The following is a 17,949-nucleotide window of genomic DNA, read 5'->3' as shown; positions in this document are numbered from 1 at the left end:
ACTCCCTTGAATGGAGCTTTCTGAAGACTGTTATGTCCGAGATTGGTTTTCCTAACCAATTTATTGCCTGGGTTATAGCTTGTTTGTCTTCTGTCTCCTTTTCTATCTTGATCAATGGTATTCCTTCCGAACCTTTTCCTGCAAAGAAGGGTCTTAGGCAAGGTGATCCAATGTCCCCTTTTCTTTTTTCCATTGGAATGGAGTACCTCTCTAGATGTCTCTCTGAGCTTCAGCTGAATCCTGATTTTAATTATCACCCTAGATGTGAGAAAATGGGGTTGACCCATCTTACGTTTGCTGATGACTTGTTACTCTTCTCTAGAGCAGATGCTCAGTCTATTTCCTTGCTTTTCCAAGCTTTCTCTAAGTTTTCTGCAGCTTCTGGTTTATCAGCTAACTTAGAGAAAAGTGAGGTGTATTTTAGTGGTCTTACTGATTCTGAGCAGGAGGAGCTGAGAGATTTGATTGGGATTGCCCCTGGTACTATTCCCTTTAAGTACTTAGGGTTCCTCTTTCTTCTAAAAAGCTGACCATTGCTCAATGCAAACCTCTTGTTGATAAAGTTACTATTAGGATTAATGGGTGGTCTGCTAGACACCTTTCTTATGCTTGTAGGCTCCAGTTAGTTAAGAGTGTCTTGTTTGGCATTCAAACTTATTGGGCTCAAATCTTCATTCTCCCTAAAAAGATCCTAAGAGAAATGAAAGCAAGATTTAGAGTTTTTATTTGGACTGGGAAAGCTAACCCATCCAAGAAATCTCTTGTTGCTTGGTTTCAAGTTTGTCTCCCAAGAGTTAGTCGGGGATGGAATCTTCTCTCCCTTCTTGAGTGGAATGTTGCTGCTATCTCCAGACTTCTTTGGGATCTCTATCATAAAGCTGACAACTTATGGGTGAAATGGGTTCATATCTACTATTTCAAAGATAAACCTTGGTGGAATAAACCTAATCCTAGGAAATGCTCTTAGGTGTTGAGTAGAATTCTGAAATGCAGAGATGTAATTGATAATATTGGTGGATGGGATGCTGTTAAGCAAGGTGATAAAATCAAGATCAAAAAAATCTATGTGAAGATTATGACTCAAGCTCCCAAAGTTCCATGGAGAAGATTGTTTTGCAACAATCCTGCTACCTCTAATAGCTTGTTCATTCTCTGGCTTGCTGTTAGGAATAGATTACTAAAAAAAGACAGGATGAGTCTATGGAATATGCATTGTGATCCTACTTGTTTTCTTTGTAATCAGCATATTGAGTCTGTTCATCGTCTATTTTTTGAATGCAGCTTTACTAAGGACATTTGGAGAAGGATATTGGCTATCTTTGGTTACAATAGGCCTGTTTTAAGCTTTGATGCTGAAGTTATGTGGGTTGCTAAAATTTGCAGAAAGGGCAGAGCTAAAAACAGACTGTTGGGAATGTGTTTTGCTGAAGCTGTCTATCATATTTGGCTACAAAGAAACTCTCTTATCTTTACAGGAAGCTACAAATCTAATGAAGCTGTATTTAGAGATGTCCTATTTGATGTTGCCTGTAGGTGTCCTGTTTCTGACAGGAACTTGCTGATTATGTAATTTTGTGTTTTCTGGTTTTTGTTCTGCTGGTGTTCAGGCTGGTTTTGTCATTCTGTAGCAGTTGGTTACTTAGTCTGGTTTTGTGAGACTTTTTGTATTGCCTCTTTTGTCTAGTCCTGTTGTTTCTACAGCAGAGTCTAGGTGGAGGTTGTTGTCTTCTGCAATTTGCAGTCTTGCTTTGAGGTGTTTGTGGTTGCAGGTTTTGCCTGTTTCTTTGTCTAGTTCTCTTTGTGGCTGGCTTCAGCTTTCAGGATCCTTCCTAGAAGGTGGTTGAAAGCTTAAGTTCAGTTTGTTCCTGTCTCTTTCTCTAGAACCCTTCCTAGAAGGTGGCTAAAGAAAGGACTTGAACTGTTGGTGGTTGGTTGGCCTGTATTAAGGTCTTGGGGTGTTAAGTGCTTGTTATAACTTAGCTTGTGTATGTTTTAACTTTCTCTTTTGGTAATAAAATCTTATATTTACCACAAAAAAAAAAAAAAAAAAAAACTCTTTGCCCAAATACACCCCCAATGGCCGTATCACTAGCATCACACATCAGTTGAAAAGGCAAATTCCACCTAGGGGATTGGACAATGAGAGTGGATATCAAAACGTTCTTCAATTTTTTGAATGCTTCCAAACATTTGTCATCAAACATAAACTGAACATCCTTTTGGAGAAGATCATTGAGAGGCTTTGCTATTAGGTAAAAGTCTTTGATAAACCTACTATAGAACCCGACATGTCAAAAGAATGATCTCACACCTTGTCAATAACCTCAATCTTTACCTTGTCCACCTCTATGCATTTGTGAGAAATCTTATGCCCAAGGACTATGCCTTCCTCAACCATAAAGTGACACTTCTCCCAATTCAATACCAAATTCACTTTCTCACATCTAGCCAAACATTTCTAAAGATTTTCAAGGCATGCCTCAAAGGAAACTCTGCCTACGGAGAAGTCATCCATAAACACTTCCATCTCCTCCTCCAACATATTCCCAAAGATACTCATCATACATCGTTGGAATGTTGCGGAAGCATTACAAAATCCAAATGGCATTCTCCTATAAGCAAATGTACCGTATGGGCATGTAAAAGTAGTATTCTCTTGGTCATCGGAGTGGATAGGGATTTGGAAAAACCCCGAGTAACCATCAAGAAAACAATAATACTTGTGCCTTGTTAGTCTTTATAGCATTTGGTCAATGAAAGGAAGACGAAAGTGATCTTTCTTGGTGGATGTTTTTAGACGTCTATAGTCTATACACATTTACCAACCTGTGACCGTCCTCACCGGGATAAGCTCACCTTTTTCATTCTTAACAACGATCATGCCCCCCTTCTTTGGAACGACATGAATGGGAGAGACCCACCTAGAGTTTGAGATGGGGAATATAATTCCCGCATCTAGAAGCTTGGTAATCTCTTTCTTCACTACCTCCTCCATTTGGGATGTAGTTTTTGTTTTCGCTTAATAGAAGGAAAGGCGCCCTCCTCAAAGGTTATGTGGTATGTACATAAATCGGGGCTTATACCCTTGATGTCATCAATGGTATATCCCCAAGCACCCTAGTGTGTTCTCAAAACACAACATAACTCTTGATCTTGGATCTTGCTCAAAGATGCACTAATAATCACGGGATAAGTAGAATTTGAGCCTTAAAACTCATACCTAAGGTGTGATGGTAAAGGTTTGAGCTCTACCGTGGGAACACCTTTACCTTCCTTGGTTAAGGCCGCTTTCAATGCTTCTTGGCTTAAGATTCCCATGCAAATGTGATCATCACTTTCTTCTAAGCTTTCATCAATCAATCTTTCAAGGAAAGCCATTTCCTTGTCATGCTCACCTATCATTTATTTATTCAAAAAACACACTCAAGAGGATCATTAAAGGTGAGCAATTTCTCATGCATGGAATTCACAATGTCTTATAAAATTTCAATTCTCATACAATTCACTAATGAAATTCACAAATGAAGAAGAAGGGTATTGCATACTCTCATTCAAATAAAAATCAATCCCTTCTTCCCCCACCTTAATAGAAATTTTGTCACTCTTGACATAAATCATATCTCCCGATGTTAAAAGGAAGGGTCTACCTAGAATGATGGGGATATTGAATCTTCGTCAATCTCAAGCAGAACAAAGGGATATTGAATCTTCGTTAATCTCAAGCAGAACAAAATCTACCGGGATCACAAACTTCCCTACCCTTAATGGAACATCCTATACCTTATCTTTTGGGATTTTAAAGGACCTATCGGCTAATTGCAAGGTAATGTTGGTAGGTGAGAGTTCTCCTATCTCAAGTCTTTGATAGACCGAGTATAGCATAAGGCTAACACGAGCTCCTAGGTCACACAAGGCATTATCAATTTGTCTCTTGTTAATAGCACAAGGGATAGAAAATTTCCCGAGATCCTTTAACTTAGGAGGCATCTGGTTCATTATGATGGCACTACAATTTTCGATCAACTAACCATATCACAAGTTCTCCTCCCACTCAAGATTTTCTTAAGGAATTTTGCATAATTCGGCACTTGGTCAATGACATTGGTAAATAGAAGGGTAAGATGAAGTTTCTTAAGCATTTCTATGAATTTGCCAAATTCTTCATCTTATTTTTGCCTATTAAGCTTTTAGGGGAATGAGAGCTTATAGGCTTGATAACTTCTCTCACTTTCTCTTTCTCATTCTCAACTTGTTCCTCATCAACTTTCTCAATCAAAGGACTCTCATCTCCCTCATTCTCAATCGGATCCTTGCTAGGGCTCTCCTTAGCATCACTCTTCTTAGACATTCCATTCTCAAGAATCCTACCACTCATAGTCACAATTTCATTTATAGGACTCTTAGGATCTAAGCCTTGTGAAGTCAAATAAGGAAGATTTGCAAACTCTTTCAACATACTAGCCAATTGAGAAATTTTGTTCTCTAACCCCTTACTATAAGTCACCATGTCATTAATATTCTCATTACTAAGGGATATAAGAGTATTTAACACCTTGGTTTGGTTCTCAATGACATCCTCTAACCAACTCCTAGATGAAGATGGTTGAGCATAGAAACTATCACTTTGGCCTTGGGTCTTTGGAGTAAATCCGAATGGGGTACCTCTTTGAGTAATGTTTTGAAGGTCCCCCCTACTTTGATTACTCTAATTAACCCTACCTTGGTTTTGGACATGATTTTGATTTTGGTTACCATAACTTTCATTATGATCTCCATATACTTGGCCATGACTTTGACCACTATAACCATGGTTGTTATAGTTACCACAAAACCGTTGGGTTCCTTGGTTCCTATAACAACTATTTTGGTTATAATTATCATAGTTCCCGTGGTTGTGATAATTCCTATTCCCAACATTCCTTTAAACATCAAATCTAGGTCAAAAATCATTACTGGCAACATAATTCACATGCTCACTCTCATTTCCATCATATTCATCATTTCTATCATAAGAAACATTAGGGCAAATAGAAATTTGCGTGGAAAAATTGTTGATAGCATTGAGTTGATCAATCGAGCATCCCGTGGTGCTACTCTTGTTTGTCAGCTCTTTCTCACCCTCTTGCCAATATATGCAGTGTCTCACTACATGTTCAATAATATCAACAACTTCTTCCTTCGTGTTGTTCATTATTGGGCCTCCGACTTTGGCATCAAGACTCGACCTCCCTTGAGGACTTAAACCTCCATAAAAGATTTGAATTATTTAGTAAGTGGGGATTCCATGGTGAGGACACTCTCTTTCATATTCTTTGTACCTCTCCCATGCTTCATAGAGGCTTTCACTAGTCCTTTGCTTGAAACTTTGAACTAAAGCTCTAGTCTCCACCGTTTTCTTTCGAGGGAAGAAACGGGAAAGAAATCCTTTAGTGACTTCATCCCAAGTTCTTAAGGAATTAGGCTTCACTTCCTTGTATAGCCACTGTTGAGCTCTTCCAATTAGAGAGAAAGGAAATAGCTTAAGCCTTATGAAGTCTTCTGGGACGCCTTTAACCTTTATTGTGTTGAAATATTTCTCGAATTCCTTAAGATGATTGAGGGGACTTTCATTTGTTACACCACTATATTGTCGCCTTTCAATCAAGGTTATCATTTCCGGCTTGATTTCAAAGTCACTTTCTGGAATTAAAGATAGAGTAATACCGCTCTCAAACTTATATGCACCTGGAGTTCCCAACTCTTTCAATCTCACCCTTGGGACTTCTCCCATTATCACTTGCGCACACAATCTCAAAGGAAAATATTAGTAGCACGGCTACAAATGTATCCTAAAAGAGAAAAATATTTTTGAGATAAAATGAAATAGACTCAAAAATAATAGCAAACAACTACGCCATTCCCCGGCAACATCGCCATTTTGACGGAGGTTAGATTCTAGGTCGTTGGAAACTAAAATTCCTCCAATAAAACTAAGTTTTTAACCAAACCTACACCTAGTAATAGGTCATGTTCGGGTAAACCACTAGGAATAAGAGGGAAGTTTGCTACGGTTAATGTCAAGCTACTTCGAAGTGTAAGAGGTAGTGTAGGTTATCTAATATTAAACTAAACAAACAAAGTTAAACAATATATCAAAACACTAGGGATTTAGGATCCACATGTACTTGGAATGAACACACACTAATCGGGTTGGAGATTGATTAATTCGAGTATTGCGAGGGAAGATAGACAATGCAATCAAAAGAGCTCAACAAGCTATCTCCTTAAGGTCTAACTAGCACAAACTACGAAAGACTCTAACTAGAAACGTCACTAACAAAGCTCAATCGACAAATGAGATATACAAATCAATGGTTCATATCAATGTCGACAAACAATGAAAAATAGCATGAAGAACAAGGTTAATCACTCCTTACAATCCATACACATGCACAAAATCAATCAACCAATTTAATAACAATGCTAAATCAATTAAACACCCCCCCCCCCAATTAAGTATGATCCCTCACTAATACATGCTTCGCCACATCCCTAAAAGCAAACTACTCACAATCCATAACTAATACAATTCATCAAATTCATCATTGTAGGGAATATTTCAAGCATTACCCCAAACTTGAACCCACTGTATCATACACTAAATACAGTGGCGTCCAAAGGGAAAGAAGATAGAGCAAAAGAGTCGCCAACAAGTTTTAGGAACTTGTAAACAGTTCACAAGGTGAAGGTTACAACCCTTAACAATCCAAGAGATCGTTAACTCCAATAGGTCTGGAACCATGACTGGTAGTTCGGGGATGAAGGTACAAATCCAACCTAAAAAAGATTGAACATGCCCTAATAATAGGCCTCTACTTTATTCTAATCGTATTCATGTGCGCTTTCTGACTAACATGCAATCAATAGGTTTACCCTAAACCTATTTAATCTATGTTGGTTGAATATTCACTACTACAAAAAAATAGAATAAGAAACGCAAGATACAAAACGGTTAACTAAGATAGGCGATCTCTAGGATTATATAGATTGCCTATCTAAGTCAACTGTTTCATTTAATTTATTTTTTAATTTTATTAAATTGTTAATTTACTATATAGAACACCATTCGTATTAACCGTTCTATTTGATATTAACATATTAAAAAAAAAAACTAGCAAACCCTATTTCGTTGTGTATTTGAACGCCTTTCATATTCCCTAACCTCTCATGCTCAACCGCCATTCATGCTTCCTCCTCTTCCCTCACTTCAAAATTTTCATTCATCTTTCTCTCTCCCTTTCTTCAGATCCGGTTTTATAGCTTCTCCATTGCACTAACCTTAACTAAAAACACTATCTCCTCTCCATCACCTTCTCTAATTGCAGAAAACTCATATTGTCCCTAGTAAAAAAAATAAATAAATAAACCCCTAATTTAGAGTTTCAACAATGGCAAGAAAACACAAGGAGTCAAGGAACTAACACAAAACTCGATTTCTTTCTCCCTAGATGATTACGGCTACCTAATTATTTCGTGGGGTTGTCAGAAGCCACACTTCCTCCTTTGCATTCTATCGCCAATTCTTCACTACCATTCACATTTGTGGCATTTGTCAAATCAACAATTCCCTTAAGAAGGTAAACTTTTCTCTTCTTTTTAGATTGCATATGAGTATCGATTCTTCAAAATTAGATTTGAATGTCGAAATGATATGAGCATCAATTGTTATTTGAATATGTGGTTGTGATGAGGGTAGTGATTTTGGGATGGTTTTCTCTTAGTTCATTGTTAATTAGCATGTATTGTTTGTTCTTCTTTTAATTTCCTTATCTATTTCTTTTTTTTCATTTTGGATATTGTTCATATATCCGATTGATGTGACAATTTTATGATTTTAATATATGAATTTTTGTGTTTGTTGATTAATTTTGAAATGATGTATGCTGAAGATCTTCAATTTGTGTTCTATTTTGTGATTGTTTATGTGATTAATGTGAATTTTTTGTTTCTTTATTTCAACAGGTTAATCGGATATAAAGGAGAAGAAAATCATAAAGATCAATCTTCATGAATCCTTTTTTAGTATATATGATGTTCTCCGATTTTTTTTTTTCTTTATACTTGAATTGTATCGAATTGTACCTGGAATGTAATTTATTGAATACAAAGGATAATAAAATTTGTTTAAATTTGGTATTTGACTTGAGTTTTACAATTTCAATTCATTTCGATTATTGTTTGATGTTGTAGATTAGTAGATATGCAACCTCCGTGATTCGTGCAAAATTACAATTTTTTTTTAAAAAAAATAGCTCATCATAGAGAACGGTTATCTCGGCCAACCGTTCTCTTTTATTCTGGTTTATTAATGAGCTTATGACAGAGAAAAGAGAACGGTTGTCTAAGCCAACTGTTCTCTTTTCTATTACATATAGAACGCCTCTTGCACCTGTTCTGTATACTTTACACATCGCTTAGCAGAAGAACGCTTCCGAGGCGTTCTATAAGGCCTATTTTAACAGTTCTGTATTCCCTTTTTTTGTAGTAGTGATTAATGCACAGACAAAACTATTATTGGTGATCACTTGAATTATAATCATATTAACCCTAAACAAGATTATTAATTATCTTATTAAGCGTGATTACAAGTACCTATTCCCTTTAAACATGCATAAAAGGTGTGATCAAGCAATAAAAATATATATATATACATATATATATATATAGGGTCGGGATCCGGTGAGAACCACTCTTTATGTGAGAACCCACACCTTATGTGAGAACAAATCTCAGCCCCTAGATTAGATGAAATCCAACTGCTGAGACTATAAGCCTGCCTACAAGCTAACTTACAGCATCTAATTTATCTCTCCCCTCTATTCTGTCTACAAATCAAAGCTCATCAATGGCGATTTACTTATCAATGGCGATTCACTGAGTATGCTCTTCTTTCGGCAAATTTCAGCGGTTTCTTTCTGCAATTTTCAACGGTTTCTTTTTGCAAATTTCAACGGTCGCAATTTCATCCACCATTGAGGTTTGTTCGTAATTTTAATTTTGAATTGCATGTTAATCTGAATATTCAATATATTTTGATTTTACATCTCTGAAAAATTTGGAATTGCATGTTAATTTTCGAATTGAATTACATGTTAATTTTCGAATTACATTAATCGAATTGAATGTTTAATTGCATCATTTATTTGATTGAATTGAATCAATTATTTAGGTTTGATTAATTTGATAGAGATTTTAATAATATTAGATTAAACTTTATAGTGATTGAATCAATTATTTATGTTCTTATTTTCAATCAAATTCAAAATGAGCAAATAAATTAAAATGAGCAAACCTAAATATGTATAATAGAACAAAGTGGATATGAAATGAGAAAAGTGGATATGGAATGAGCAAAGTCATATAAAAATGAGCAAATTGAACTTTGCTTTTATTATGTTCTTATTTTCAATCAAATTCAAAATGAGCAAATAAATTAAAATGAGAAAACCTAAATATGTATAATAGAACATTTAAAATGAGGTAACTAAAATTAAAATGAGAAAATATTAATGACATTCATAAGTAATTCAAGGATCTATAAGTTTTGCAAATATTAGCTTGTAAAAACACTAAGTATACAGAATTGTGTATGTATGTGTGTGTGTGTGTGAGTGAGTGTAACAATGTGTCTGTGTGTGAGTGTGAGTGTGAGTGTGATTGAGTGTAAGAGTTTATATATGTGGGCATTGAATTGCATGTTCATTTGACAAATGAGCAAACCTATCCCCCCTGCCCCCTCCTCTTTCTGCTTGCAATTCTGATTTCAGAAACTGATTTCAGTTATAATTATAGATTATGAAATTATTGAGTGTGTGTGTGTGTATGTATGTGTGTGTGTGTGTGTAAGTGTGTATCTATGTGTGTGTGTGTGTGTAAGTTTGTTTAAGAATCTGATTTTAGTTCTAATTATTAAGAGGGTTTAAGTGTGTTTAAGGAGGTGCATATTCACAAATGATGAGCAACAACGAACAAGTTGAGAGTCAATCAAGTACCATCACAAATGTGCCAACTACTCCTACAATAGTAGTTTCTCCTAAAGTAGCACCTTTGATCACTCCTGGAGGAACAAAATAATGGCATCCAATATGCCCCAATGAGTTGAAACCAGCTATAGGGATGAAGTTTAATAATCTTGAAGAGGGCCTTGAATTTTATAAAGGCTATGCATTTGCTTCTGGTTTCAATACAAGGAAGTCTACAACTAAAAGACAAAGAAGAAGCAAAGAATTAAAATATCAGTATATCTTGTGCAATAAGGAAGGATACAAAGAAAAAAGAAAGACTACTGTAGAAAAAGATTTAAATAACAAGGAAGGGGAAAACAATGAAGAAAAATCTTCAATCAAAAGGAAGAGACTCGTTACTCATGTTGGGTGCAAGACACATATTGTCCTAAAGAATTGTGATGATAACACATTCATAGTGACAAAATTTCATGAGGGACATACTCATGCACTTTATACACCTAGCTGCAATCTATTCCAAAAAGAAGGAAGGAAAATGAACATTTTACACAAAAAAATAATTGTGAATAATTCTAAGGTAACACTTTGAAATTCTCTTATGTTTCAAGAATTCTATGTATGTTCTAATAAAAGTTGTTTGCTCATTTGACAAATGAGCAAATAATTTTTTGCTCATTTGTCAAATGAGCATTGAATTGTTTCATGAATTCTCTTATGTTTCAAATTCTCTTATGTTTCATGAATTCTCTGTATGTTCTAATAAAAGCTGTTTGCTCATTTGACAAATGGGCAAATAATTTTTTTCTCATTTGACAAATGAGTATTGAATTGTTTGCTCATTTTAAAAATGAGCATTGAATTATTTCCTCATGTGACAAACTGTTTTGTTCTTTAAATAGGTGAATATTGGTCCCGTTACAACTTTTCGAATGATGAAGGAAATTGTTGGAGGATATGAAAACATTGGTGCATCTAAGGAAGATTTCAAAAATTTTCATAGAGAATTAAAAGCATACATTCAAGGAAGCAATGCTCAAATGTTCGTGGATAACTTTACCAACAAAAAGCTGATGTGGAGTGCTTTTTTCTTTGATTTTGAGATGGATGAAGATTTTTGCCTTTGTAGAGCATTGTGGGCAGACCTCCTTTGTAAAAAGAGGTATGCTCTATTTGGTGATATGGTATCCTTTGATACCACATACCAAACAAATAGGTAATTCATTTATGTGTTATTACTAGCTATGGCTGAAATTAATGACTTTGTTTTAAATAAAATTTGTTTAATTGCTCATTACTTCTATGTGAAAATTGAATATCCCCATAAGTCTAATATTCTTTGATAAGAGTATGTATATGGGCGTTGAATTGCATGTTCATTTGACAAATGAGCATTGAATTATATGCTCATTTGACAAATGAGCATTGAATTGTTTGCTCATTTCACAAATGAGCATTGAGTTATTTGCTCATATGACAAATGAGCATTCAATTATTTGCACATTTGACAAAAGAGCAAAGAATTGTTTGCTTATTTCACAAATAAGCATTGAGTTATTTGCTCATTTGACAAATGAGCAATCGATTATTTGATAATTTTTCAAATGAGTATTAAATTATTTGCTCATTTAAACTTTATTTTGTATGTGTAAACAGGTACAACATGGTGTTTACTCCATTTACAGGCGTTGACCATCATAAGAATTGCATTAATTTTGCTGCTTGTTTCATAGCAAAGGAAGATATCGTGTCATTTGAATGGATGTTCACATCATTCCTCAAGGCAATGGGTGGGAATGAACCTAATTGTATGATTACAGATCAGGATCCAGCAATGAAAATTTCTATTAGAAGTGTGTTTAAGAAGAGTGAACATCGGTTCTGTATGTGGCACATAATGAAAAAGTTACCAGATAAGGTGGAGAAATCAATCATGCAAGAAGAAATTGGTTTCCTAAAAAAATTATGTGCTTGCGTTTGGCACCATGAAATTGAACCTGCTGAGTTTGAAGAAAGGTGGAACAAGGTGATGATTGAATACCACTTGGAACAACATGAATGGTTAGGTTATATGTACAAGATAAGAGACAAGTGGATTCCGTCCTATTTCAAAGATGTGTTCCTTGGAGGAATAATGCGTACAACATCAAGATCCGAAAGTGATAACAACTTTTTCTGCTCCTTTATCAATCCTCATGTGTCACTTGTTGAGTTTTACTTGAGATACGAAGCTGCAATTGATGCCCAGAGACACAAGGTCAGAATGATAATGATTCAAAGCACAAATATCCTGAGTGCAAAACACCACTAGGGATAGAAAAGCATGCCTCACATTTATATACTAACTCTGTCTTTTATGATTTTCAATACGAGGTTGAAATTGCTTGTTTTTCTTGTGGTGTTGATGAATTGAAGAAAGAAAATGAATTGGAAGTTGCAACAGTAAGTGAAGGAAATCGGACTAGAAATTTGATGTTGTGTTTAATCCAACTAACTATGACACCACATGTTCTTGCAAGCTATTTTATAGGCAAGGAATTCCATGTAGACATATGATATGGGTTTGGAAAGCAAAAAGGTTTGAAACCATTCCCGAGCAGTATATGCTACACAGGTGGACTACTATGGCATTAAAGAAACCAATTTTTGACTTAGGAGGAAACCTGTTGGAGCAATGTGCTAATATAATAGACAAGAAAAAATTGTTAAATTATTTATGTTCAGAGATACACACTTGTGTAAGTTTGGAAGAAGGCAAAGATGAAGATATTCAAGACCTTGTGATAAATCTTCAAGGAATAAGAAAGGATTTGGAAGCAAAGAGGATTGCAAGAAATAATGAAACAACAGTTGGAAGTGAAAAAAGCAAAGAGCAAGACATTGAGCTATTGATTGGTGCTAGTGTGCCAACTGAAATAATTGTCAAACCTCCAAAAGTTTCAAAGAATAAAGGAACTGGAGTTCATGTATCAAATGAAGAGACGTCAAAAAAGAAAGCGAGTGAGACTGATGTGTCAAATGTTGAAACAAGAGGTAGAAGTGCAAAAAGGCTTAAGGGAGAAAAAGAAAAGGTTGTAGAGCAAAACCAAAAAAAGAAGAGATTATGTAGAGGTTGTGGTGAATTGAGTCATCATGATATTAGAAATTGTCCAAAAAAAGTGTAATGGTACTTTTATATACATATAAGATTTTGTTGAATTTTTATATTTAATAATATATTATTAATTTTGTACTAATCTTTGCAGTATTGTTGAATTGAAAATAGAACATATTCAAATGAGTGACTAAATATTTGTTCATTTCTCGAATGAGCAACAATTCCTTGCTCATTAATCAAATGAGCAAATAGTTAACTACTCATTTTGTCAAATTAGCTATTATATGAACTTGGAACAATTGCACTCTTGTTTCATCTCCCAATCCAAAATCAGCTCTCCTTGGGTTAAATGAGCAAACATATCTTTTCTCAATCATCAAATGATCAAGTAATTCCTTGCTCACTTAGCAAATAATCAAAAAAGGTAAAAGCTCATTTCTTAAATGAGAAAAAATAGTTGCTCATTTGTGAAATGAGCAAACATTTCTTTATTCATTTATCAAATGAGCAAGAATTCATTGATCTATCATTTAATGAGCAAACATCTGTTTGCTCATTTAACAAATGAACGAATATTTCAAATGAAAACGGCTGTATATAAAAAGGTATGTGAAGTAAAAACAAATAAAAGATTTTATTTTAATTCAAATATAATCATCACTATAGTAAAAAAGGGTAGGCTTCTATTGGTAAAATCTGTTTATAAATCAGTTTTACATCATTCAAAGACTACTTAAAAGTAGATAAAATCTTAATTTACCCAATTCCCTAAACCAAAAAAGACAAATCATCACTACTAACTATTTAATTCCCTAACATTCAGCTTTCTTCAGTCTTTTGCTCTTTCTTCCTTGAACTTTTTCTTCTTTAGGCTCTTCTTTTTCATCATTTTCTTCTTTGTCAGCAACAGAAACTTTACTTTGCTTTTTCTTCTTCTGAGCAATTTCTTTAATAGATTGAATAGTGTTCACTTCACTTGTTATTATTCCCAGGGTGTACTTTTCACGAAGTTTAGTCAAGATTATCAGCTGCAAAACAAATAACATAATCAAACCCTATACAATTAAGGAGATTTCAATAACATGAGCAAACATGTAAAAGTAACACCACAAGTTGAAGTTGTAACTTGTAAGGCAATGGCCTACGGTATTGCAAGATTAATGGACCATAGACCTCAAAATTAAAGTAAACATTTGATAGGAATCCTTGCTCATTTATGAAATGAACAAGTAAATCCTTGCTCATTTGTCAAATGAGCAAACATTTCTTTGCTCATTTGATAAATGAGCAAGTAATTTCTTGCTCATTTAGCAAATAATCAAAAAGTTAATTTCTCATTTCTCAAATGAGCAAAGAATTTACATTATTTTTCTTCAAACCATGATCCCACTTTGCACAACCCATGTATGTTTCCATGAGTCTCATCACTGCAACTCCACAATGCAAATGATTTTTATCCGAAGACTTCCATGAACCATTAATCACACAAATTTGCATCCGCTTGATATCATTTGCCAAAATAAAATTCTGTACATTTCCTTCACATTGAATAAAGTTTGAAAAAGCAGTTCTCTAAAAATAAAAACATCAAAAAAGCAAACATAATAAAATCTAATCATTCAAGTAAAATAAACAAACATAATGTGAATAAAGATTAACTTTTAAGCCATACCAAATGTTTTAAAAGTTGTTTATGATCTCCAGCATCTTCGTTATAATCAAAAAGCTCGATATTACCATTCAGTGTGGTAGTGTTAAAACATACCAAATAGTAATGATCTTCTTCATAAACTGGGAAGAAAAAAAGTTGAATATCCTTGTGTGGTACAACTGATTTCATGTACAAATTCTCAGCAACCACAAAAAACATCTTATTCCGATGGGCAACATAATCTATCTCATAGTGAATAAGACAGTCCTACATGTTAAAGAAAAAAAAATAATTACAACAAAAAAACAAAATAATTCAATAAAACAAAATAAATGAAAGAATTTGAACTTACGGTAGCACTAAGGTCAAAAAAGAAACGAGCAGGAGAATTTGGATCTCTAAACTGCTCATTATAATTCAGAATGCTACACCAAGCATTAATGATCTCTGTATCAACTTTAAATTTATCATAAAGATTCTCAAGATGTACTCTCAAAATTTAAAGACCATTCTCTCCATTAAATACTGGTTCACTGCATAAAAAGAATAAAGAAAGTTAGTATGACTAAAACAAATGGAAGTTAATGTACAAGATAATAAATTCTATAAATAAAAAAAATACTTACAAATGATTTTTATCATCAGCAAACATTGCTCTCAAGACGCTCATCTGAACTGGTGATAATGGATTGTAAATTATCATAATGCGGGACTTAAAAGGTGATCTAAGAAGCACTGATGGCTGAGGTTTGCGTTTCTTTGGAATAGAACTCTTCTTTTCAGTATCACCTTTTCTCTTATGCACAATTAAAGCTTCTTGAGCATCAGAAATGAGATCTTGAGGATTAGCAATCAGAGCATCACCAACAGCTTGAGAAGCATCAGCAACAGAAGCACCAACTTGTGCACTGACAGAAGCAACTACAGGTTCAGTAGGCGCATTGCTAGGGGGGGAATCAGTTTCTTAAGAAAAGACTCCTAAACTGAATGTAGGAGTTCCAGATCCTTTGACACGTGAATGTCCTGAAGCAGATTTGAAACTTGAATCTCCAATTTTTTTGAACACATTTTTAGCAGCCCTATCTGAACATCCAACATTAGGGATACAACTTGCTATATGAACACTTTCAGAAGCAATCTTAGTAACATCAATGGGTTCCGATTCATTTGGATGAACAACCATTGCATTGATTGAAGATTCAACATGCTTTTTGTTGCTTGAAATCTGAGAAAACCTATCCCAAGCTTCAATTACTATTGGATCTTGCCAATACTCTTCATCTTGGCTAAATGAAAGATTATTATCTTCGGTCAAAGTTTTGGAGCTCATCTTATGCTCATCACAAATGCCCATGGCATCTTCCTTCAACTTTTATATCTTCTCGTTGTTTGGAAAATACTTGATGGCAGTTTCATGTTTTTGACTGAAATACATGTATGCCAAGACCAGGTTTGTAGATGTTGTTGCAAGCTCCATAAGGCATTTATGTAAAAAAAATAAAAATAAAAAAATACATAAATAAGATAAATATAAATGAGAAGAGTAAATATGAAATGAGCAAAGTGGATATGGAATTAGCAAAGTCATATAAAAATGAGCAAATTGAACTTTATATGAGCATTGAAGTTTTTGCTCATTTGACAAATGAGCCAAAAATTAATTGTTGATTTGACAAATGAACAAAAAATTAAGAACTATAATGCTCCTACTCACAAGAAATATCCACATATTTATCATATATGAGTTTCACAAGATTGCAGTAACCAAAGACCAACATTTACATAAAATACTTTTTCTATATTCATGACATGCATATGAGTAATGCAAAAGCACACATATGGCCACTTGCCTCTATGCATCATACTAAGAAGAACTCTAAAAATAAACAAAAAATTAATATTGGTTTCCAGAAAACTCATATAAATACCTTCTTTGGATCTTGTTCAATTTCTTCATTTTTTGTACGAATTGGATCAGATTGTTCCTAAAGACAAACAAAAACAAAAAAAAAAAAAAAAAGTTAGAACAAGTTGAAAGCAAATATCCTAACAAATATAAACCAAGCTTACTTATAACACATAACCAATTGCATAATTTGCTCATCTGTCAAATGAGTAATAAATTATTTGCTCATTTCAAATATGAGCAAGTAATTGGTTACTCGTTAGACAAATGAGCAAAAATTAGTTGGTCATTTCCAAAAAGAACAAAGAATATTACAGTATATATGGTTACCTTATTGGCAACTACTTGAGTTTCCACTTTAGAAGGAATGAATTTTTCCTAAATAAAAAACAAAAAAGTTAAAAAAAAGTAGGATAAAAAGGAAAATAATAAAACAGTAAATTATAGTTAAACACCATTTTAGGTTGTGTCATGCTAGAAGAACCAGCATCAAGATTTTTAGCACGAATATTTCTAAGCCTCCCATTAAAGAGTTCCAATTTCTCACGTGTTGACAGCATAGCTGCTGTCCACCCTTTCAAGATTGGAATTTCACGTGCAGCTCGAACTTCCTCAAGTACAAATTGATCAACATATAATAACTACAAACAAGTAAGAAAAGAAAAATTAGTAAATTAAAAATCAACAAATAAGTAAGAAATACTACATTAAAAATATACAAAAATTATAGTAATACCATAAGAAACAATAAATACCCGGGAAAAGAACGAGTTGGACGTTCTTCCCATAAAAGCTTGCCCTTCACGAGAGAATCAATGATATACTTTGACCAATTCAAGTCCTTGATTTTATCAACATCAGAAAGAAATGTAAGAATATCAGAATTAATATTCATGTTTTGTTTCCCTGACAAAAAAATGAGCAAAACAAAAGAGAAATGAGCAAATAGAAATTTAAGTGAGCAAAATAAAATAGAAATGAGGAAACTAAATTGAAATTGAGCAAATTGAAAGTAAAATGAGCATAATAAAAATAAGAAGACTACCATCCATCAGTGTAGACACACAAAGAACTACAAAGTTTCGTTTGAACATAGCACCAGCTGACTTATGCTCCTTCAAAAACTCTTTAAGCTCCCCTATTTTGATAGAGAGTGAGTTGCTTTGGAATTGCTTTTTCCATTGTTGAATGACTTTTTTATTTCTGGAAAAATTATTTTTATCAATCTCTATGCCCCCTACTGGCAACCCAAGAACTTCATGCACATGGTCTTCAATAGTACCGAAAGGATCAG

General features: G+C 34.0%; 1 protein-coding gene across 1 annotated transcript; it reads left to right on the top strand.

The window, feature by feature from the left end:
• Nucleotides 1-10,120: 10,120 nt before the first annotated feature.
• On the top strand, nucleotides 10,121-12,312 carry LOC110723986 (protein FAR1-RELATED SEQUENCE 5-like). The gene is made up of 3 exons (XM_021903400.1): nucleotides 10,121-10,581; nucleotides 10,904-11,163; nucleotides 11,658-12,312. Exons 1-3 carry the CDS (start codon nucleotides 10,156-10,158, stop codon nucleotides 12,310-12,312), a joined length of 1,341 nt encoding a protein of 446 aa, XP_021759092.1. The 5' UTR covers nucleotides 10,121-10,155.
• The last annotated feature ends 5,637 nt before the right edge of the window (nucleotides 12,313-17,949 follow it).

This window comes from Chenopodium quinoa, unplaced genomic scaffold, assembly GCF_001683475.1.
Source record: "Chenopodium quinoa cultivar QQ74 unplaced genomic scaffold, ASM168347v1, whole genome shotgun sequence".
Lineage (NCBI taxonomy): Eukaryota > Viridiplantae > Streptophyta > Magnoliopsida > Caryophyllales > Amaranthaceae > Chenopodium > Chenopodium quinoa.
Note: the sequence above shows the minus strand (reverse complement) of the source record. Positions and strands in the feature narration are given on the sequence as shown.